General features: G+C 46.6%; 1 protein-coding gene across 4 annotated transcripts in view; it reads left to right on the plus strand.

The window, feature by feature from the left end:
- POLRMT (RNA polymerase mitochondrial) overlaps positions 1–23,223 on the plus strand; it is an 85,113-nt gene that overhangs the window by 25,428 nt on the left and 36,462 nt on the right. For 3 of the 4 annotated variants that reach the window (XM_073586287.1, XM_073586284.1, XM_073586285.1), the window contains exons 3-7: positions 3,987–4,558; positions 4,699–4,829; positions 7,105–7,288; positions 7,707–7,856; positions 13,681–13,848. In XM_073586287.1, the coding sequence (XP_073442388.1) occupies positions 4,121–4,558; positions 4,699–4,829; positions 7,105–7,288; positions 7,707–7,856; positions 13,681–13,848 (1,071 nt within the window). In that variant the 5' untranslated portion in view covers positions 3,987–4,120. The remainder of the gene's footprint in view (positions 1–3,986; positions 4,559–4,698; positions 4,830–7,104; positions 7,289–7,706; positions 7,857–13,680; positions 13,849–23,223) is intronic. The other variant, XM_073586286.1, reaches the window with a different exon arrangement.

The raw sequence follows: 23,223 nt of genomic DNA on the forward strand, positions 1-23,223 counted from the left end.
CAAGCACAAACGTGACATGGAGAAGGAGCCCCTAGGACAAGAGCTGCGCGTGCGCACCCGACGGAGGCCCCGGAGGGACCGCCGGACCGGAGGGAGTGACGTCGGGACCGAAGCCCCGCCTCCTGGTGAGCGCGGCATGACAGTACCCCCTCCTTTATGCCCCCGCTCTCTAGAACTGGAAAATAGCACCTTGACACTAGGAGCGGGATCCAGACGCTTCCTAACTGCATGTGGACTAATCAGATCCAGAGTCTCACAACGAGAAAATTTGGTCTCCTGCCATACCCTGGAGGACTCCACGGACGGAGAGTCAGAGGCAGGTGTACCCATGACAGAACGAACCGGCAGAGGCACACCGACATGCTTGGAGGCCGAAGCGGTGGTGCGATTACTGGAAGTTAATTCAGCCTTAAGAGGCGAGCTGTCGGAGGATGGTTGCTTGGGAACTTCCTTCTTGGCACCGAGCGGACAAGCTGCCTCCAAAGTCTTTAACATCCTGAGCAATAGACAGCCACCAGTAGTAGTGGGATAAACGAGAGTGTCTTCTTGATACCAACATGGCCGGCAACCGGAGAAGAATGTCCCCAGGATAACACACCTTTACAGTTACCTTTAGACACTAAGGTCTCCTCCGGGCGCTGGGATGTCAACTTGACGGAAGCCACGGTAATTACCTTGGACCGGTTACTTGACAGATGTGGAAACTGATTCTCAGCCCCCTTCTCGACAATGTCACACGTCTCAGACCGGTTGCTTGACTGATATGGAGACTGACTCTCAGCCCCCTCCTCGACTATGTCACACGTCACAGACCGGTTTCTTGACAGATGTGGAGACTGACTCTCAGCCCCCTTCTCGACAATGTCACGCGTCACAGACCGGTTAATGGATGGCGGACCTGTAACCGCCAAAGACGAGCAAGCGGGGTTCTTCAGAGGAACGGACAGCAGGCAACTCTTTTGACTGAACAGTCCCCAACGGAGTATATCTCCGGATTGCCAGTCCAGGGTCGGCCCGTGAGTTCGTAACCAAGGAAGGCCAAGAAGAAGGGTATGAGCCGAAGTCGGCAATACGTGGAATGCTATTTTGGAATGCAGACTTTGATGGAATGTTCTGCGGGCGTCATGTTGCGTTTGCAGAGCCCCTGATGTGACTAAACGGTAGAAACCCCCCATAAGTGACCCCATTTTGGAAACTATAACCCCCAAGGAGCTTATCTATATGTGTAGTGAGCACTTTGAACCCCCAAGTGCTTCACAGAAGTTTATAAACGCAGAGCCATGAAAATAAAAAATCATTTTTTTTCCTCAAAAATTATTTTTTGGCCCGCTATTTTTTATTTTCCCTAGGGTAACAGGATAAATTGGACCCCAAAAGTTGTTGTCCAGTTTGTCCTGAGTATGCTGGTACCCCATATGTGGGGGTGAACCACGGTTTGGGCGCAAGGCAGGGCTCAGAAGGGAAGGAGCGTCATTTGACTTTTTGAAAGGAAAATTAGCTCCAATTGTTAGTGGACACCATGTCATGTTTGGAGAGCCCCTGTGTGCCTAAACTTTGGAGCTCCCCCACAAATGACCCCATTTTTGAATCTAGACCCCCTATGGAACTTATCTTGATGCACAGTGATCACTTTGAACCCCCAGGTGCTTCTTTCCTCAAAAAATGTTTTTTAGACTATTTTTTATTTTTACAATGGTAACAGGAGAAATTGGACCCATAAAGTTGTTGTCCAGTTTGTCCTGAGTACACTGGTACCCCATATGTGGGGGGACCACTGTTTGGGCACACGTCGGGGCTTGGAAGGGAAGTAGTGATGATTTGAAATGCCAACTTGATGGAATGGTCTGCGGGCGTCATGTTACGTTTGCAGAGCCCCTGATGTGCCTAAACAGTGGAAACCCCCACAAGTGACCCTATTTTGAAAACTAGATCTCCCAAGCAACTTATCTAGATGTGTGGTGAGCAGCTCACTTTGAACCCCCAAGTGCTTCACAGAAGTTTATAGCGCAGAGCCGTGAAAATAAAAAATCATTTTTTTTCCACTAAAATAATTTTTTTAGCCCCCAATTTTTTATTTTCCCAAGGGTAACAGGAGAAAATAGATCCCCAAAGTTTTTGTGCAATTTTTCCTGAATACGCTGATACCCCATATGTGGGGGTAAACCTTTGTTTGGGTACATGTCGGGGCTCGGAATGGAGGGAGCACTGTTTGACTTTTTGAACGCAAAATTGGCTGGAATAAATGGTGGCGCCATGTTGTGTTTGGAGACCCCGTGTTGTGCCTAAATAGTGGAAACCCCTCAATTCTAACTCCAACCCTATCCCCAACACACCCCTAACCCTAATCATAACCCTAGCCACAACCCTAACCCCAACACACCCCTAACCCTAATCCCAACTCTATCCCTAACCACAAGCCTAACCCTAATCCCAACCTACCCTTAACCCTAATTCCAACCCTAACCCTAATTCTTACCCTAATGGAAAAATAAAAATATTTTCTTTATGTTATAATTTGTGCCTGCCTATGGAGGTGATAAGGGGGGCGGCGATTTACTTTTTTTTTATTTTGATCACCTTGAGAGTTTATCACAGTGATGAAAAAAAAATGAATGACTTTGCAGCATTGCAGATTCCGGTATGCGCCTGCCATCAAGAGCTTCAAGAGGTAGTCACCGGAAATGGTCTTCCAACAGTTTTTAAGGAGTTCCAAGAGATGCTTAGCACTTGTTGGCCCTTTTGCCTTCACTCTGCGGTCCAGCTTACCCCAAGCCATCTCGATTGGGTTCAGGTCTGGTGACTGTGGAGGCCCGGTCATCTGGCGTCTCACCCCATCACTCTCCTCAAATTTGGACTCATCAGACCAAAGCACAGATTTCCACTGGTCTAATGTCCATTCCTTGTGTTCTTCTGCCCAAACAAATCTCTTCTGCTTGTTGCCTGTCCTTAGCAGTGGTTTCCTAGCAGCTATTTGACCATGAAGGCCTGCTGCACAAAGTCTCCTCTTAACAGTTGTTGTAGAGATGTGTCTGCTGCTAGAACTCTGTGTGGCATTGACCTGGTCTCTATTCTGAGCTGCTGTTAACCTACGATTTCTGAGGCTGGTGACTCGGATGAACTTATCCTCCGCAGCAGAGGTGACTCTGGGTCTTCCTTTCCTGGAGCGGTCCTCATGTGAGCCAGTTTCTTTGTAGCGCTTGATGGTTTTTGCCACTGCACTTGGGGACACTTTCAAAGTTTTCCCAATTTTTCGGACTGACTGACCTTCATTTCTTAAAGTAATGATGGCCACTCGTTTTTCTTTACTTAGCTGCTTTTTTCTTGCCATAATACAAATTCTGCATAACACAACTGATGGTCCCAACCCCATTTATAAGACAAGAAATCCCACTTATTAAACCTGACAGTGCACACCTGTGACGTGAAAACCATTTCCGGTGACTACCTCTTGAAGCTCATCAAGAGAATGCCAAGAGTGTGCAAAGCAGTAATCAAAGCAAAAGGTGGCTACTTTGAAGAACCTAGAATATAAAACATACAGTATTTTTAGTTGTTTCACACTTTTTGTTATATAATTCCACATGTGTTAATTCATAGTTTTGATGCCTTCAGAGTGACTCTACAATTACCATAGTCATGAAAATATAGAAAACTCTTTGAATGAGAAGGTGTGTCCAAACTTTTGGTCTGCACTGTATGTGTATGTGTGTATATGTGTGTGTATGTATATATATATATATATATAATTTATTTGTAAATGTTGTAATGTAGCGAGGCTTTGCTAGGAGAAATTGTTTGTGTTATCGGTTCCCCTCCATTATGTGTGCAGTGGTCTGTTTGTCGGCACAGTGCATCTCTACCAGCCGACAATAAGCACAAACGATGACACATATAGGAGGGTTTTCCTCTATGCGAAGACGTTGTTCCTTGTTTCGGCCAGTATGTCTCGTCCACTTCTCCTTACTTACATGTCTGTTTCTTTTAAGTTCTGCAGACTCGAGTGCAACAGCTGCAAGCAGATGAGCATTTGCCTGCATGTGAAAACAAGAAGCTGCATCCACACGAAGAGTTAGGGAACGTGGATGAAAATCAGGAAACAGTTCAGACTCCAAAACGTTGGATGGAAAAGCTAAAAAATGAGCAGATTGCTAAACATCAGAAGCAGAAAGCATTGAACGGTGTGGAGCGTACCAGCATGTCTTCAGCCCAGAGGGAGGCCAACAAGACGCAAGGGAAGCAAACAAAAAGTGCCAAGAAGCTGCAGAAACACAGTGAGGAGCCGCATCCATTACCTGCATGGCATGCACCAGACAACGAAGACCTGGAGATAGCAGACAAGGCTATGATTCAGATTAATGGGCTCTTACTGGAGGACAAGGAAGGAAACCGTCATGGAGGAGTCCAGCAAAACATTCACTGTTACTTGGAGACCTGCATATTCCTGGGAGAAATGAGCAGAGCCCAGAGCTGCTTACAGTTTTATCACCAGCATGTCTCAAGGAGAGGTCTGCTGAACATTTCCATGTACAACCTGCTAATGAAGGCCTGGGCCAAGAAGGTAACAGTCGGAAAGGAGCAGGAAACGGGAGGGCAAGAATCTAGAGGCTGGCTGATAATGGGGACAGAGGAGTCCTGAGCTGTGACGTTAAAGCACTGAGGAGAACATTTATTCCTTTTTTTTTTTTTTTACCTCAACAGGCCTCACTTTCTCAAGTTGGGCGCTTATTTGTAATGTTACAGGAAGCTTCTCTGAAGCCAAATTTGGGATCCTATGCTGCTGCGCTTGAGGCTATGGGCCGAACTGTGTCCAACCAAAAAGCCATTCAGAGGTAAAAATAATCTAAATCTGAATTCATTCTAATGCTCTGATTGTGGTCTAAAAGCCTCCATGTCTCGATAGACTGGCATGTCATATTTCCTTATAGCCAATTACTACAGGTAGTCGTTAGCATAAAATGTCCGAACAGTTCATTGTACCTTCCCATATAGTTTTCTCACTTATGGCCCGTTCTCCTATTGCTACTGTAAACCCAGAGCTGTCACAAAAGGATTATATTAGTACTTTTAATCCCCCCTGACCCCGCATCTTTGATGCATAAATACCTTTTTAATCACTCTTCCGATGTATATAAATTGTCACGATCCGGTCCGATGGGCGTGGCTTATTCTCCCCCCCCCACCTTGGCTTGCTGGACGTAATTTCATCTGTGAATATCACAGATGCCGTTGTGTTTTTGCGCCTGCGCATTGATAAGGTCGCTCGCACTTGCGCAGCATGCTTTGCCTAACTGTGTGCAAAGCATATAATCACTACTGCACATGCGCGAGTATTTTTCTCTGCCGTCTATGACCCAGAAGTCTTCACATGCCAGAGACTCTCTTCCTGGACACCGGATACCTGAGAAAAGGTCTGAGCAGTGCGTTCAGTAGATGATTTTCTTTCTCAGGTTCCAGGATAATAAGCACTGGTCAGGGGGGATCAAAAGTACTAATACAATCCTTTTGTGACGCAGAATTGAATGTTATCTTTACATGATATCACTAAAAATGGGTGACAGATTCCCTTTAAATAATGCCACGTGGTGGATATTCTGCAGTTAGAAAATATAAAGGTAAAATGGTCTATAGTGCAACAGATATGAGTCAGGGAGCACGTTTAGAGGTATGATCGCCATAGCATTCAGGTACACATGAATTGGCCAATTTATGTGCTAAGCTTTCTCAATTTTTCATATTTCTAGTGTAGAAATGCAGTTCAATATTTCATATTTGCATTCTATTGCCCTTCAGAGTGCTGCCTTATTTGTTTGATTGTATATGAGTTGGTGACTCTAGGTAGGCACCTGTTCACACCTAGTTTGTATGTTATGGTCAGTTTTTTTTTAAATTGTATTACATTATATATAGTTATAGTACCATAAATCCCATGTATGGTGTATATCTATAGGCAAATATGTAGAAGAACAGAGTTAAGTAATCATAAATGCAGGCATAACCATAACACCATAGTGGCCACATACATATATGAATAGCCGGAATTAATATGTATCTCTACGGGAAGTAATTAAAGGGAACCTTTCACCCTCCCCCCTGGGCGTTTTTAAGTTAAAAAGCCACCTTCAGCAGCACTAAGGCTGCATTCTGTGAAGCTGGCTCTTCTGTTTCTGACCCCTAGTAACGCTGAAATATCAACTTTTATAAATAGGTCCTCATAGGTATGCTGTGTCCCCCTGTATCAGCCGCCTACCATCCGTCCATCATGCCCCTTGTCTTGTGTCTGGGCGTCGCCCACCATTCGTCAATCATGCCCCTGTGTGCCGCCGCCACCTCCTCCTGTTTAGTATTCCGGCGCCTGCGCTGTGACAAGAGTTCTCGGGCATGCGTCGTGCGCGCTAGCCGAGAGTCGACATCATGCTATTGCGCCTGCGTGTTGCGAATACATCATAACACACTGCGGGGCGGGGTCTGGGGCCTCCGCAACACGCAGGCACAATAGCTCTTTAACGTAAAAATACCCAGGGGGGTGACAGGTTCCCTTTAAACTTGACGTGAATTACGCTTCCTGACGAAACCGCAGGCGGTAGTGAAATGTGCACCAAAGTATTTTTTCAACCCATTAATAATCCACTAGAAAATAGGGAATAAGAATCGTATGTACTACTAGTACATAAATCCTATACACACATTCTTTTTTTCAACCTATGACCCATGTTTTGGGCAGCAACATTGTATTCAAATCAAAGAAATTGAGTACTACTCTCATGCGCCTAGAATCTGATGAAGATCCCAGTACAGGATCAAAAACGCATATGTTCATATAGACCTTTTTATCCCATTACTATTTCTATTTTTGTATCTTTACTGACCCTAAATAAACTTAGTAGATTTTTGTTTTGAAAAATGACAGCATCGACAAAATCTTACATCTTTATATTGAATCACTATAAGAAAGGGGGCAGAGGTGAGTGGGAAGGTGCACTGAACTACTCGGTCATGCCTGCGGGCGCTTGTGTTTGGTTTGAACAGTCATTTTGAGCTGACAGACCCCCTTTTAGAAACATTGTTGAATTTATGATGGTTCCTCTCATTTTTTTTCCGTTTTAGGTGCTTGAACCAGATGGAAGAACATGGGATGTCTGTTGATGGGCTTTTTCGGGGCCTGCCTTATATTGAGGATGAGAGGGACATGGTTCTGAGAGCCATCCGACGAGTCATGCCAAACTTTGTACCTCCGCCTAAAGTTCAGATTGTATGCACCTCCTCATTGGTGAAGGACTTCTACTCTAAAGTGAGCAGTGGATGAATAAAAATGACCCAGAAACGAATCATGATTAGTACTCTTTTTCTTTTTAAGGAAAGCTCCTCATCTCACATTCATATGGATTATACACTGTGATTAATACCCTTTGTGGTGGTTATGTCTGACACCTGTCCCTGCCGATGAGGATGCCACACTTCATTCCCTTCTATGACCACGTTGGAAATGGCCGAGTTGGTGCGCTTTGCTGTTTTAGTGTCCGCCATTCTTTCTCCGTCCGGATGTGGGACTGGTATCTTTCATACACAGATGAAATATCCTGTGGATATGCCCTAAATGTCAAACATTACAATTTCCCTTTTTATAAGGTCACCCACATGACGGCATTGATCTGTTGCTAGTATTTCTCAGGCCATGCCAAGTCTGAATCTGTGTGTTTCTCTTTCAGGAGCCACCACCTTCCTACTCAAAGATGGGGTTTACAGTCTCTGAATTGCAGGAAAGATTTGAAGAACAGCTAAGAATTGAGAGCAGTGAAACAGTGACTATAAACTCTGTGGAGGCTGTAAAACCTGTGCATAAAGAGAGAATCAAAGCGGTAAGATAAATTCCAAATGAAGCTACTTTATGTAGTATGTAATATTTGCCTCTGAGCAGTAGAAGGCAAGGTAAGTCGCAGTGTGCCCCTTACTACTCATGGGACTGCTGTGTGTATAGACCTCTTTTTGCCTTTTCTGGTCCTAGGAGGCAGCTTTCTGTTAACAGTACTGTATTTCTTGAGAACACATCCAGAGACATACTTGAACAGATTAGGGTATGTTGAGCACTAACTAGGGTAGAAATCATGGTAACTGTTTACATCACTTCAGAATCAGACAACACAACAGCCAGTCTTAGATCAGCCCTGCTTTAGTGTTCATGTATTGTGTTGTCGGGACGTCTTAGAGCAAACCTTCACTTTAATTCCGATATATAGGTTTCATTACACATCCAGTTAAAATGAGACCGGCTGTGTTATTCACTTATAAAGGGACTTGTCACGATTGCAAGCAGGAATCTGTACCTATTAAACGCTCCCATTGTTTCAGAAAAAATAATCATTTAAAGATCTGGATGGGGTCATAGACAGAGAGAGACTAGTCCGGCTTCTCCCGCATCACTCCAGGTGATTGACAGCTATGTCCCATTTACGGTATGTATTTAGCAAGAGACCTGTCAATCATCTGGACGATGGGATATCTGGCCGATGGCAGTGCTTGACTACTGTCAACTCTGCCTATTTCCTTGGCTGGATTTTCAAACCATATTCTTTTTAAAATGGAGCATTTCGGAGACACATATACCTGACTACAATAGTGCAGCCAGGCTGTTATTTATGCTGCCCATGGTTTGGGCAGCATGTATCGACTTACAGGTTCCCTTTAAGGCAACATATTCTACTGCCTAGGATTGTCTTCTATTAGAATGTGATTGATTCTATATATTCCTTTCATCAAGTATTATGTTGTATGTCTATTGGAGATTATGTGATACATAGAAGTAAAATGCACAGGGTCTGGCTATCTCACTGGGAAGTTTTATTACTTGTGTAAAAGCAAACCATTTTCCTATTATAAGTTATAGTCTCACATCTTTTGGACCTTTTAGAATTACTTTAGTAAAATACTTATGCTCCTGTTTCATTATCTCTTTATGGAGGGGCATGGCAATGTAAGGGCTCATGCAGACGTTTGTTGATCTCGGTCCAATATTGGACTACAATGCACTGACTGTGGCTGCAGCTCTTAAGACCTAAGCATGACAGCTTCATATACAGTTATGCTCAAAAGTTTACATACCCCTGCAGAATTTTTGCTTACTTGGCCTTTTTCAGAGAATATGAATAATACCAAAACTTTTTCTCCTCTCATGGTTAGTGGTTGGAAGACGCCATTTATTGTCAAACTACTGTTTTCTCATTCATAATGACAATCCAAAGCATCCAAATGACCCTGATCAAAAGTTCACATACCCCATTTCTTAATACTGTGTATTGCCCCCTCTAACATCAATCACTTGAAGTCTTTTGTGGTAGTTGTGGATGAGGTTCTTTATTTTCTCAAATGGTAAAGCTGTCCACTCTTCTTGGCAAAAAGCCTCCAGTTCCTGTAAATTCCAGGGCTGTCTAGTATGAACTGCACGCTTGAGATCTTCGCAAAGTGTCTCAATAATATTGAGGTCAGGAGACTGAGATGGCCACTCCAGAACCTCTGCTATAGCCAATGACAGGTCAACTTGGCCTTGTGTTTTGGATCGTTGTCATATTGGAACGTCAAAGTACGTCTCATGCGCAGCTTCCAGGCTGATGATTGCAAATTTGCCTCCAGTATTTGCTGATAACGTGCTGCATTCATCTTTCCTTCAACTTTGACCAAGTTTCCTGTGCCTTTGTCGCTCACACATCCCAAAAACATCAATTATCCACCTCCGTGCTTTATAGAAGGAATGGTGTTACTTTCATCATAGGTATTGTTGACCTCTCTCCAAATGTAACGTTTATGGTTGTGGCCAAAAAGTTCAATTTTGGTCTCATCATTCCAAATTACCTTGCTCCAGACGTTTTCAGGCTTGTCTCTGCTGTTTTGCGTATGGGAGGCGAGATACTTTGAGGCATTTGTGCAGTAATGGCTTTGTTCTGACGACTTGACCATGCAGCCCATTTTTCTTCAAATGCCTCCTTATTGTGCATCTTGAAACAGCCACACCTCTAGTTTTCAGAGCGTCCAGTATTTCAGCTGTTATTTGTGGGTTTTACTTTGCATCCCAAACAATTTTCCTGGCAGTTGTGGACGACATTTTTGTTGGTCTACCCGTTAGGCGTTGGGTTCCTGCTACTGCACAGCAGGAATCCAGAGCCTTGCACTCGGCGGTCTCCCATTCTCCTTCGGCTGCAGAGGAGCCTGCTCAGCAGACTCGTCATTCCTAGCGCTCTGCTCAGACCAGCACTGTGGGCTTGCTGGCTGCTGCCACCTCTGGTCCACATATAGCAACGCAGGCTGGCCAACAGCGAGTCTCTCCCGGGGCCAAGTCCTCTTGTCGGTCCACTGAGCATGCCCGTGGCGTGATCTCCCATTGGAGATCGAAGGTCACGTGCTCAGGTCCTTCTCCAGCTCGGATTGGTCCATCCGAAAGGCCAGGAAGGTCCCGGAAGCACGCAGCTATAAAAGGTTTGCATGGCCGCTTGGCCATGCGCTAGTATAGACTGCATTATCAGACTATGAGGAGTGAGTGTTGTATGCATGTATGAATGTCTCTGGTGAATGACTCATTAAGAAACCCCTACCCTTGGTACGTATGTGTTGTGCAGCCTAGCCTGTTAAGCGCCCAGGCTTAGGTGTAGGTAGGTCAGAGTCTGAGACAGGTATCAGCCTCCACCAGTGGCTCGGCACGCTTTAGCGCACGTGCTCTACACTCCGTAGTCAGCGTCTATAGCGGCGTCCGCAGTTGCGACGCCGCTCGCTCAGAAGCTCTAGAGGGACTCTGACCCAGTGTCCTTGGGGCAGAGTTCTGTGACCGCTTTCTGTGCACTCCTTGGCTGGGCTCTGTGAGCTAAACAGGCTCCAGCATTTATGTTCAGCAGTAGTGCGGCTCTGTGAGTTAACGGAGTTCGCTTCTGTTCACACTGGGTGACGTTAACCCACGTGTGACCTTTCCACACCGCTTTATACTCCCGCCATTACCTAGCAGCAGTGTACCACCTCTGCACGGTGGACCCCGGGCTGCGAACGCACTTACTATTATTTTATAATTTGGTGCGTTCCGCCAGCCCTAACACTACCTGACCGTGGTTTGTTTTTTTTTTTACTAAGCCCCTGATTTTCTATTTGTTAATCATAGTTTAAACACTGCTGACTGGCATTATCAATTCCTTGGATATATTTTTCTATCCTTTTCCTGTTTTATACAGTTAAGCTACCTTTTCTGAAAGGAGAAAAGAGATTTGGGAGCTTGCATTGTGTCCACATAGAAAACCACTCTGGGCTGGGTCCAATCATGCACAGGTGGGTGCTCGCTTCGCTGGTGAGGCACAGCATGAATGCAGAAAAAAGAAAAGTCAGCACACCAACCATAAAAAAATGCAAAATTTTATTCAGCTATTTAAGCCATTTTAAAATGTGAAAAATCAACCAGACGCGTTTCTGGTGCGCTAAGAGCACCCTTAGTCATAGGTACCTTTTCCCATAGATCTGTTGAAAATTCTTTTGCTTTCCCCATGACTCACAATCTAGAAATGTCAGTGGCTGGATGAAAGATGCAACAGTCTGTATGGATCCCAGAAACTCGCTCAGCTTTCATGTGTGTGTGTGTGTGTGTGCGCGCGCACACACACACACATTGATTACAACCAAATAGGTCACAGGTGAGGATGTTACCTTTAGTCGCCATTCAAACCCATTTGTGTCAAATTCTATGCATGTTATCAGGCCAAAATCACCAGGGTATGTAAACTTTTGATCAGGGTCATTTGGATGTTTTGGGTTGTTATTATGATTTGAAAAGAGAATAACACAGTAGGTTTGACAATAAATGGCTTCACCCAACTACTAACCATGAGTGGAGGAAAAGTTTTGTTGTTATCATTCATATTCTCTGAAAAAAGGCCAAGAAAGCAAAAATTCTGCCGGGTTATGTAAACTTTTGAGCACAACTGTATTTCTATGAGGCTGTCTCGCTCGGGTCAGAAGAGCAGCGGCAAGTCCGTGCATTGCGGATTGATATTAGACCAAGTTCCACTGATGTCTGCATGAACCTTAAGAGAAGCCTGATTCTGTCAACACAGAATGACTGTTGACAACAAGTACCGGCGCTTGATGCATTATGGTGAGGCTAAATATTTAACTGCGGTATACCCTCTCATCTTTACCTTTGCTGTCAATTACAGAAAATAGGGGGGGGGGAGGTTGAGATGGAGGAAAAACAAGCAGGTGGGAAACTATGGTTAAATGCGTGTCACAGCATGATGCACAGAGCGCCTGTACTTGGTTTCAGCAGTCATGCTGTGTTGACGGAGTCCCTTTCAAGGGGCGCATGTTCCTTAAAGGGAATCTGTCACCCTTTTTTTTGGCTTGCAGCTGCCGGCATAGACATCGGGGGCTTATCTACAGCATTCTATAATGCTGTAGAAGCCTCCGATGTAACCTGAAAGATGAGAAAAACACGTTATATTATACTCACCGGGGTGGGCGGTCCGGTTCAGTGGGCGTTGCGGTCCGGTCCGACGCCTCCCTCCTTCATGCGATGAGGTCATCTCCCGTCCTGTAATGGCTGCGGCGCAAGCGCTCTGTTCTGTTGAGGGCAGAGCAGAGTCGTGCAGTGCGCAGGCGTCTGGAGAGGTCCGGCGCCTGCGCACTGCAGAATTCTCCTCTGCCCTCAACAGGGCAGAGCAGTGCGCTTGCGCCGCAGCCATTACAGGACGGGAGAAGAGGACGGCTTCGTATGAAGATGGGAGGCGTCGGACCGGAGTCGGTTTCTAACCATTTGTGCAGACGCATGCACATTTGTAGCCTGCTGGAGGTCATTTTGCAGGGCTCTGGCAGTGCTCCTCCTGTTCCTTCTTGCACATAGGCTGAGATAGCGGTCCTGCTGCTGGGGTGTTGACCTCCTACGGCCCCTCCACGTCTCCTGGTGTACTGGCCTGTCTCCTAGTAGCGCCTCCAACCTCTGGACACTACGCTGACAGACACAGCAAACCTTCTTTCCACAGCTCGCATTGACGTGCCATCCTGGATGAGCTGCACTACCTGAGCTACTTGTGTGGGTTGAGGAATCTGTTTCATGCTACCACAAGTGTGAAAGCACAACCAACATTAAAAAGTGACCAAAACATTAGCCAGAAAGCATTGGTACTGAGATGTGGTCTGTGGTCCCCACCTGCAGAACCACTACTTTATTGAGGGTGTTTTGATAATTGCCAATTTCCATCTGTTTATTCCATTTGCACAACAGCATGTGAAATTGATGGTCAAACAGTGTTGCTTCGTAAGTGGACAGTTTGATTTCACAGAAGTTTGATTTACTTGGAGTTATATTCTGTTGTGTAAGTGTTCCCTTTATTTTTTGAGCAGTGTATAATGCATTGCATTCCTCCAGTTTGGCAACCCATGCATTGTAGATATTCCATGCTTACAGACCCTAAATTGTCACCTGTTGTTGAAAAACTAGTTGGAATTTGTCTGATTCTGTAGTTTTCTCTCCAAGATCTTATATACCGCAGTTCATCTGCCCTCAGCTCCATAAAACTACTTAGCCGAACATACATATTTTTAGATTGGGAACGAAAATTATAGAATGTCTCCATTTTTTTACAGCAGTCTTCTCTTAAAATGTTCATTTTCACATTTTTCCTGTTGAGAGCTGATGATCACGAGGTTCTCTATTTTTAGAGGCAAGTGCTGAATAGTATGCGCTCTGAATGGCAAAAGGAGTTGTTACAAGCTTTCCGGGACACAAAGAATCAACAGGCAAAAATCAGCCGGAATTCAGGCAGAATAAACCTATACCCCTATCTATGTCTGTTGGATGAGGAACATTATGTCGATATTATGCTACAAGTTAGTAGAGTTGTATTGTTTTTGTAATATACATGCGTATGAAAAATGGGACACCTAAACAGCATGAAAATGTTCCTTAACTAACCCTGTAACATTCTAAAGGTTTTTTTTACATTTATTTAAGATGTATACATGCATACTTCCATTCATGCTTAAGTCACACTGATCCTTAATGAATGAGGTATTGTTTTTAGGGTGAATATGATTCTTGCCAGATACTATACAGTGGTCTATGGAACACAATCCAAGTCCTGCAGTTATGTTTGTGTGCACATGTTCTTCATGCTTGCATAAGCAAAGTGAGCGAATACCCTGCAGTAAATAAATATCAATAGTGCATGAAAATAATATAGGGTACCTGGTTAACATGATTTTGATTATAAAAAAAAAAACCATAAAAGCCATCCCACCACGTCACAGTGACGCTATTCGGGATGATCCTAAGCTCTAATAGTAAAACCTTACCATTTGTCAGGTGACCTAAATGAGAATGAGGGCTGAGAGGGACTGAGACTCGGCTAGTGGACACACAGCCATGCAGAGCTATATAACCGTTATGTCCAGATCAAGGAAAAGAGAGGTCACACCCTTATTTGGACAGAGTGCACAAACCTAAAGGGATGACCTGGAATATAAGTTGGTGTGCATGCAGCATATAGGTGCATGTTCACACTGGCCGCTAAACCGACAAAACCTAAGATAAAAACAAAGTGAGAAAATACCCTGCAGTAAATAAATGGCAATAGTGCATGAAAATAACATTGGTTACCTGGTTAACATAATTTTAATAAAAAGACATAAAGGCCATCACACCATGTCAAGAGGGACATTATTCGGGACAGTCCTGACCTTTAGTATTAAAACCATACCATATGTCAATCCTTTGTTTCAAGCTTTCAGTCTTTGTTGCCCCGCCGAGTCACAGCACACTGACTTGAAAGAGGAAAAAAAAAAAAAATTACGTGGACCTGCCTGTACAATGTCCGTGACACCTTCAGCTTTATAGAAAAGAAAACAGTCTCTCACTGACCCCGGTCAGCATAACACGGACTCCTGTCCGTTACACACTCGGCTTTACACGTCTCCGGATACCTATTTTCCGCCGAAACACCCTATAGCCGCTTCTCCCTGACCCCGGTCAGTTTCACTCACGGTTGTCAGACTGTCCACTCATCTGGCTCAGACTAGCCAGCACTGCAACATGTGCTTCTTGGACCGTTGCCCGCAGTCTAGCGTAGGAGGAAACAGGAGGCACGTTCTCTTCAACGTCCACGTAGGTTTATTTGCTTCATAAACAGGTCAACAACAAAAAGGTAAACAATCTTTACATCAGGCAGACACAGTATCATTGTCTATAGCAGAGCTCTGCTCTCTCAGGCCTGTGGGTACACAGGCGGTGCAATGTCCAGCACTCAGGCTCTATCTGGAGCCACAGACACAGGAAGGCGTCTCCCTCTCAAGACACAGACCACTCTGTGATGTCCAGCCTGGACACATGGAAATCTGTCCACACTGGCAGACTCGCAAACGCTCACTCCCATGTGCTAAACACACCTCCATTACATAGCTTGTAACCACACCCACAGGTGAGGTATGGATCATATGGCTGGTCACATGGTCATGACCTCACTGCAGGCCCTGAAACTCACACATAGGGGAAAAAGGGATTCAGTGAGCACCCTCACCCAGAGGTGAGGTAATATGGGTAGCCAGACCCTCCCATCTCATATAGCTACCCGCAACCCGGACCCAGATGCACTAAACGACATATTAGTGCTCCTGTGCACTAAAGACACAATACTCCGGGTTGCATCACAGGGAGCATCCATCTCTGTGACATATACCTCACACACACTTATATACACACACACATTATATATACAGGGTGGTCCAAAAGTAGGTGGACAGTATGTGTAATAGGGTTATGAAGGGGGAGATTTATCAAACATGGTGTAAAGTGAAACTGACTCAGTTGCCCTTAGCAACCTATCAGATTCCACTTTTCATTCTTCACAGACTCTTTGGAAAATGAAAGGTGGAATCTGGTTGCTAAGGGCAACTGAGTCATAGAATCGTAGAGTTGGAAGGGACCTCCTGAGCCATCTGGTCCAACCCCCTGCTCAAAGCAGGATTCACTAAATCATCCCAGACAGATGTGTGTCCAGCCTCTGTTTGAAGACTTCTATTGAAGGAGAACTCATCACCTCTCGTGGCAGCCTGTTCCACTCATTGATCACTCTAACTATCAAAAAAAATTTTCTAATATCTAATCTGTGTCTCATCCCATTCAGTTTCATCCCATTTCTTCTAGTCTTTCCTTGTGCAAATGAGAATAAAGATGATCCTTCTACAATGTGACAATCCTTGAGATATTTGTAGATAGCTATTAAGTCTCCTCTCAGTCTTCTCTTCTGCAAGCTAAACATTCCCAAATTCTGCAACCTTTCCTCATAAGATATGGTTTGCAGACCGGTCACCATTCTGGTCGCTCTTTTTTGAACTTGCTCCAGTTTGTTGATGTCTTTTTTAAAATGTGGCGCCCATGTGGTGAGTTAGTTTCACAGATCCAGTTTTCACAGGTCTCCCCCAAATGTTTTTCTTTTCAGATAACCCATAATGGCAAATAATTTAAATACAGATCAAAGAAACTGGATTTTAAGAGTATTGGAAATCTCAAAATGCTGAAACAGTTAGAGCAAATTGAGTTGAAACATTTGGTACTCAAGCCCCAAAGAGACCAACCATTTACCGCATTCGTGACAAATTTGATGCCACTGGCTCATTCCTTAATGCTCCAAAAACTGGTCCACCCAAAACCACCTGAACAGAAAATAATAAACAACTTGTTGCTGAAACATTTGTTCAGAGTCCAAAAAAGTCCACCAGAAGAGTCTCTTTAGATTTGGGAATTTCATGAGCTTCCATCATGCGAATCTTGATATCTATTGGGTGAAAAGCTTATCGTCCACGTCTAATTCATGGTTTAATGGAGGATGATCCAGACAGGCAGCTGCAATTTAGTGAGATTATGCTTAAAGGGAATCGGTCACCCTTTTTTTCAAATATGAGCTGCTGGCACCGGCATCAGGGGCTTATCTACAGCATTCCGTAATGCTGTAGATAAGCCCCCGATGTAACCTGAAAGATAATAAAAAAGAGTTAGATTATACTCACCGGGGGGGGGCGGTCCGGTCCGATGGGTGTTGCGGTCCGGTCCGGCGCCTCCCATCTTCATACGATGCCGTCCTCTTCTTTCCTTCCTGTCGTGGCTCCTGTGCAGGCGTACTGCTCTGCCCTGTTATGGGCAGAGCAGACTCCTGCAGTATGCAGGCGTCGGGAGAGGTCACTGAGCCACGACAGGAAGGAAAGAAGAGGACGGCATCGTATGAAGATGGGAGACGCCGGACCGTGACACCCAGTTGATCCAGAGTGACCATGGGCCTCTTGACTGCATCTCTGATCAGTCTTCTCCTTGTTTGAGATGAAAGTTTAGAGGGACGGCCGGGTCTTGGTAGATTTGCAGTGGTATGATACTCCTTCCATTTCAATATCCACACCTCCGAACCCACCAGCTGACTAGTCACGTGACTGTGACATCACCACAGGTCCTTGAACACATATATAAGCATAGTGACATCCTTTAGTGCTTATGTGCACTAAGGAAAACACTCTGGGCTTACATTACAGAGACAAGCCATCTCTGAGACACATACCTCACATCGACTATACAACCCGTAGCCACGCCACATACCTCTCCTCTGCCTAAAGCCGTGGGGCTTGGCACTTTCCCCCACTAGACAAGGCATTCTTGAGAGGGCATCGGCATTACCATGTAGCTTCCCTGCCCTATGTTCTACTTGGAAGCTGAAGTCTTGCAGGGCTAAGAACCAGGGGGTGATCCTAGCATTCTTACCCTTTGTTTCCCTCATACATCTGAGTGGGGCATGGTCGGATATCAATCTAAACTTACGTCCTACCAGATAGTACTGTAACGTATCCACTGCCCACTTTATGGCCAAACACTCCTTCTCTACGACTGAGTAATAATAACTATCGCATGAAGACAGCTTCCTACTCGGGTAGAGAACATGGTGCTCTTCCCCATGTATCTGGGAAAGGACTGCTCCTACCCCGACATCTGAGGCATCTGTCTGAAAGATAAACTTTTTTTAAAGTCTAGGGCCACCAGAACGGGTTGCTTACATAGAGCCCCTTTCATTTCTTGGAAGGCTGACTCTGCCTCTTCAGACCATCTGACCATTACTGATTTTGTCCCCTTAAGAAGATCAGTTAGAGGCGCAGCCATCGTGACAAAGTTTGGGATGAACCTCCTGTAAAATCCCCCGATCCCCCGGAAGGCTCTAACTTGCTTTTTGGACAGAGTTTTCGGCCAAGTTTGAATTGCTTCCACTTAATTGATTTTGGGTTTGATCTCCCCACGCTTCCCAATACATATCCCAGGTACTTGGCTTCTTCTTTACCCAAGGCACACTTCTTCGGGTTTATTGTAAACCCCGCCTCCTGTAGAGCATCAATCACTGCTTCTACCTTTTCCAGGTGACTCTTCCAGTCCGGGGTAAACATGACGATATCATCCAGGTACGCAGCAGCGTATCGCTTATGAGGCGCAAGGATTCTATCCATAGCCTTCTGGAAGGTCGCCGGAGCTCCCTGCAGGCCAAACGGCATCCAGACATGCTGGAAGCACCCGTCTGGTGTAGAAAATGCAGTCTTCTCCTTGGCTTCCTGTGCAATGGGGATCTGCCTATATCCCTTTGTCAGATCCAAGGTGGTTATGTACCTGGCAGGTCCAAGTCTCTTGATGAGCACATCAACGCGTGGCATGGGATATGCGTTGAACTTGGAGACCTCATTAAGCTTCCTGTAATCATTGCTGAAGCTCCATTCACCATCAGGTTTTGGGACCAGGACAATCGGGCTCGACCAACTGCTCTTGGATTCCTCAATGACCCCGAGGTTTAACATATGCTGCACCTCCTTGGAGATTACTTCTCGACAGGCCTCAGGAATTCGATAAGGCTTCACGTTCACCCGCACATGTGGCTCTGTCAGTACTTCGTGCTCAATGACCTTCGTGCACCCCGGCAACTCTGAAAACAGGTCCCTGTTTTTCTGGAGCAACCCCCGACACTGCTGTTTCTGTGTATTTGATAGCGTCTCCGCTATAGTAACCCCTCCAACCTCTCTTTCTGGGTTGCCCAGCAAGCACGGAGTTACCGCTGGCTCTCTATCTTGCCATCGCTTGATGAGGTTGACATGGTAAACCTGGTATGGTTTCCGTCTTCCTGGTTGGTGAATCTTATAGTTTACCTCCCCAAGCTTCTCCACGACCTTATACGGCCCTTGCCATTTGGCCAAGAATTTGCTCTCCACTGTTGGAACCAGCATGAGAACTGTCTCCCGTATTGAACTGCCTCACTCTTGCTAACCGGTTGTAGACCCTGGCCTGGGCTTCTTGTGCCTGGCGGAGGTGTTCTTTCACGATGGGCATCACCTTCCCAATCCTCTGCTGCATCAGTGCCACATGCTCAGTGACGCTTCTGCTGGGCGTGACTTCGGCTTCCCAGGTTTCCTTGGCTATATCTAGGAGACCTTGCGGATGTTGGCCATACAGAAGCTCGAAGGGCAAGAATCCCTTGGAGGCCTGGGGAACTTCACGGATAGAAAACAGCAGATGCGGTAAGACACAATCCCAGTCTCTACCGTCTTTCTCTATGGCTTTTCATAGCATGATCTTCAGTGTCTTGTTAAATCTCTCAACAAGGCCATCTGACTGCAGATGGTACACTGAAGTCCTCAACTGGGAGATTTGCAGAACCTTGCACAACTCCCTCATCACCTTGCTCATAAAAGGTGTTCCCTGGTCGGTCAGGATCTCCTTCGGCAAACCCGTCCGGGAAAACACATGGACCAACTCGCGGGCTATACTCTTCGCAGAGGAATTTCTCAGGGGAATTGCCTCAGGATAGCGTGTGGCATAGTCCAGGATGACTAATATATACTGATGGCCCCAGGCTGATTTAACTAAGGGACCGACCAAGTCCATGGCAATTCTCTCAAATGGCACCTCAATAATGGGCAATGGCACAAGGGGGTTCCGGAAATGATAGCTGGGGGCAGTTAACTGATATGTAGGGCAGGACCTGCAATAGTTTACTATTTCCCGGTGACACTCAGGCCAATAGAACCTCTGCACAACCCGTTCCTGCGTTTTTTCCACCCCCAGGTGTCCCCCCCCAAGATGTGTGAATGGGCCATGTCCAACACTTTCCGTTTATAGGGGCCTGATACTATGAACTGCTCTACCAACTCCTCGCTTATTTTCGTGACCTGGTATAACAACTCCCCACTCATTATAAAATAGGGAAATCTGGTGTCCGCCCCCGAATCCTGTGCAACCCCAATAATGACGGTCCTTATGTTGGGCAGTTCCAAAATTCTCACCGGCCACCCCTAACTCCGGAATATCCGATACAGGGGACACTTCTTCCTCATCCCCCACAAGGACACAAAAAGGAAACCCGTCTGCCTCTGGTGGTGGCGATACCTTATTAGGGTTCATTGGTTCCTTGCTCTTGCTAGCGGCCTCAGAACCCTTACCCCACAGATCCCAAAACAGACAGAAATACCGGCCTATAATTATAGGATGCAACAAGTCCCGAATGACGCCAACTTCATGGGACTCGGTGCCATGTGCCGTTTCAGTGTTCACTCTGGCCATAGGGTAGTTCTTTGCATCACCATATATGCACCGAACGCCGATCTTTTTACCTGGGAGTAGGTGGAGAGGAAAAGTGGCCCTTAGGCTTTTTTCACATTAGCGTTTTTTTTAGCGCTTCGCTTCGTGCGCAATAGAAACGCATGCAAAAAACACATCATGCGTTTTGTATGCGTTTGCTTTGTTTATGCGTATACGTTTTAACCAGTTTCTAGCCATGGTAACTCTTAAAACGCATGCGATTTTAAACGCAGTTGTGTGCATGTCAATGCACACGCCTGCGTTCCCATAGACTGTTATTTTGGCGCATTCCGTGCGCAATCGTGTACATGCATTTTTTGACACAGGTTAGATGGACCAAAAATGCAACAGGTTGCGTCCGGCGCGCCTAGGCGCACACTACAAAGAAACACATGCGCACGAAAACGCATGCAAACGCTAGACCATGCGCCCCCATGTTAAACATAGGGGCGCATGGACGCTGCGCTAAAAAACGCTAATATGAAACCAGCCTTACAAGGGTCACCAAGCTCCCGGAGTCTAGCAGCGCCATTACTGCTCGACCGGTCACCTTCACGGGACACGCTTGAGGCCCCTCGTTAGGTGGAGAGTTCACACTGCAGGCTGGATATGCATAGTATGAACTATGGTGTCCCATGCTGCAGTCCATCTGCTCGGTGGTTTGGGGACAACGGGCAGCTATATGTCCTGGCCCGTGGCACCTCCAACAAATAATATCACCCGTGGGGACCTTGGGCACCGCCTCCCCCTCCCCTTTTGACCTTGGATGCCCCACCCCTTTTTGGGTCTCCGCCCCCTGCTGGAACCCCCAATACAGAATGGGGCTGCTTCCCCAAGGAGCCTTCCATCCCCTGGTATCTCTCGACCTGTCCGACCAGTTCATCGGCATTCTGGGGATCACCCTGGGCAACCTAAGTCTGTAGGGGTCTCGGCAGGGAATGCACAAACCGATCAATCACCACTCGCTTTACCATCTGTGCAGGTGTAGAAGACTACTGCTGCAGCCATTTCTGGACCAGGTGCAACAGGTTGAACATTTGGGAGTGAGGTGATTTGCCCAGCGGTGAACTCGCTGTGCCCTGACAGTCATCGACACCCCCAAACGTGCGAGAATCTCAGCTTTTCCCTTCACCCTTGACAGCACCACATGAGAGAGGGATCCGCCAGGACAGGAACCTACTGAGACATAAGGGGCGGCACCTCTCCCCCGCTTCAGTTGGGTTACTGTCCTGGAAGGAATCCTACTGTGGCGGTGCCTGTCGTGGCGAAGGAAAAAAAAAGAGGACCCAGGCCAGTCCCGGCGCGGGAAGAACAGGTAGCTTTCCTGTAGCGCCGGCCGTCGGGTCCTGGAAGCACAGTCCCCGGGGTTCCTCTGGGCTCCGGGTTCGTGTGGGCGCGGATGGGATCCCGGTGGCTCTGGGGAGCCCCCACCGCGCCGCCCTCCCCTCGCGCACGCCGCATCTCGATCCCTGTGGCAGGGGAGAGACGCTGGCTTCTTCCGGCCGCTGACGTCAGCGGCGCTGTGGATTCTGGGTGCGCCGGCTGACATCAGCAAAAAGGCGACGGTGTAATGGCGCCTGGCGCGACGCCGGCCGGCTTTCTGAAGCGGGCGGTCACAGGGGGGAGGGAGAGGGAGACGCTCACCAGGACGGAGGCGTGTCATTTAAAAGGAAGCAGCGGCAGAACGAGCGGTGCAAGATGGAGTCAGAACAGGAACGCTCAGTGTCTCTGCCTCCCTCACAGCCCTCTGGCAGAAAACATGGAAGCCATTCAAGCAGCAGTCGCCCCAGCCGCAGGTCGGGGGACTCCTCAAGGTCCAAAGAGCACAGTTCACGTGCTCCGACGCAGCCTCCGAGTCTGGTACCCTTGATTACGGGTGGTGAGTGATGTTCGTGAATGCTAGCTTTTTGTTAATAGGGTTTCTCTGTTGTATGCTCTACCCTGTAGGAAAGGCCTAGAAAAGCAAGAAGAACAATAGGGACTGTGCTATATGTAGGAATCCCCTAGCAAGAGACTGGCAGAAAGATCTCTGCCTCTTGCATCCAGCGGACTATGGCGGAGGAAGCGCCTAGTTTCGCAGCCAATTTGATATCCGCCCTCAGGTCAGAAATGGAGGGTTCAATAAAGTCCCTATTGAAAAAAGGGAAGAAAAGTAGGAAGAATCCCCCTAGTTCTCCCTCAGAGTCCGCATCAGCCTCGTCTCAGGCGGAACAATCATCCTCCTCAGACTCCTCAGACAGTGACACGGGGGGAAAGCAATGTTTCCCTGTAGAAGACACAGATGCCCTCCTAAAGGCCATTAGAACCACAATGGGCCTACAGGAAGAAAGGGCGGCTAAAACCCTAGAGGATGTCATGTTTGGGGGGCTACAGGAGAGGAAAAAGCGGACCTTCCCAGTGAATGAGAAAATTCAGGCGCTTATTGAGAGAGAGTGGAGGAAACCCGAAAAATCTGGGGCCCTTCTGTCCACCTCTAAGACGATATCCCTTTGAGCACAAGGATGCGGAGATATGGGATAATGTCCCAAAGATAGATGCTGCAGTATCCAGGTCTTCCAAAAGGTCGGCCTTGCCCTTGGAAGACTCGGGTTCTTAGAGACCCGCTGGACAGGAAG

This window comes from Dendrobates tinctorius, unplaced genomic scaffold (genome assembly GCF_039654945.1).
Source record: "Dendrobates tinctorius isolate UK_male_01 unplaced genomic scaffold, ASM3965494v1 ptg000092l, whole genome shotgun sequence".
In the NCBI taxonomy this organism is placed as follows: Eukaryota; Metazoa; Chordata; class Amphibia; order Anura; family Dendrobatidae; genus Dendrobates; species Dendrobates tinctorius.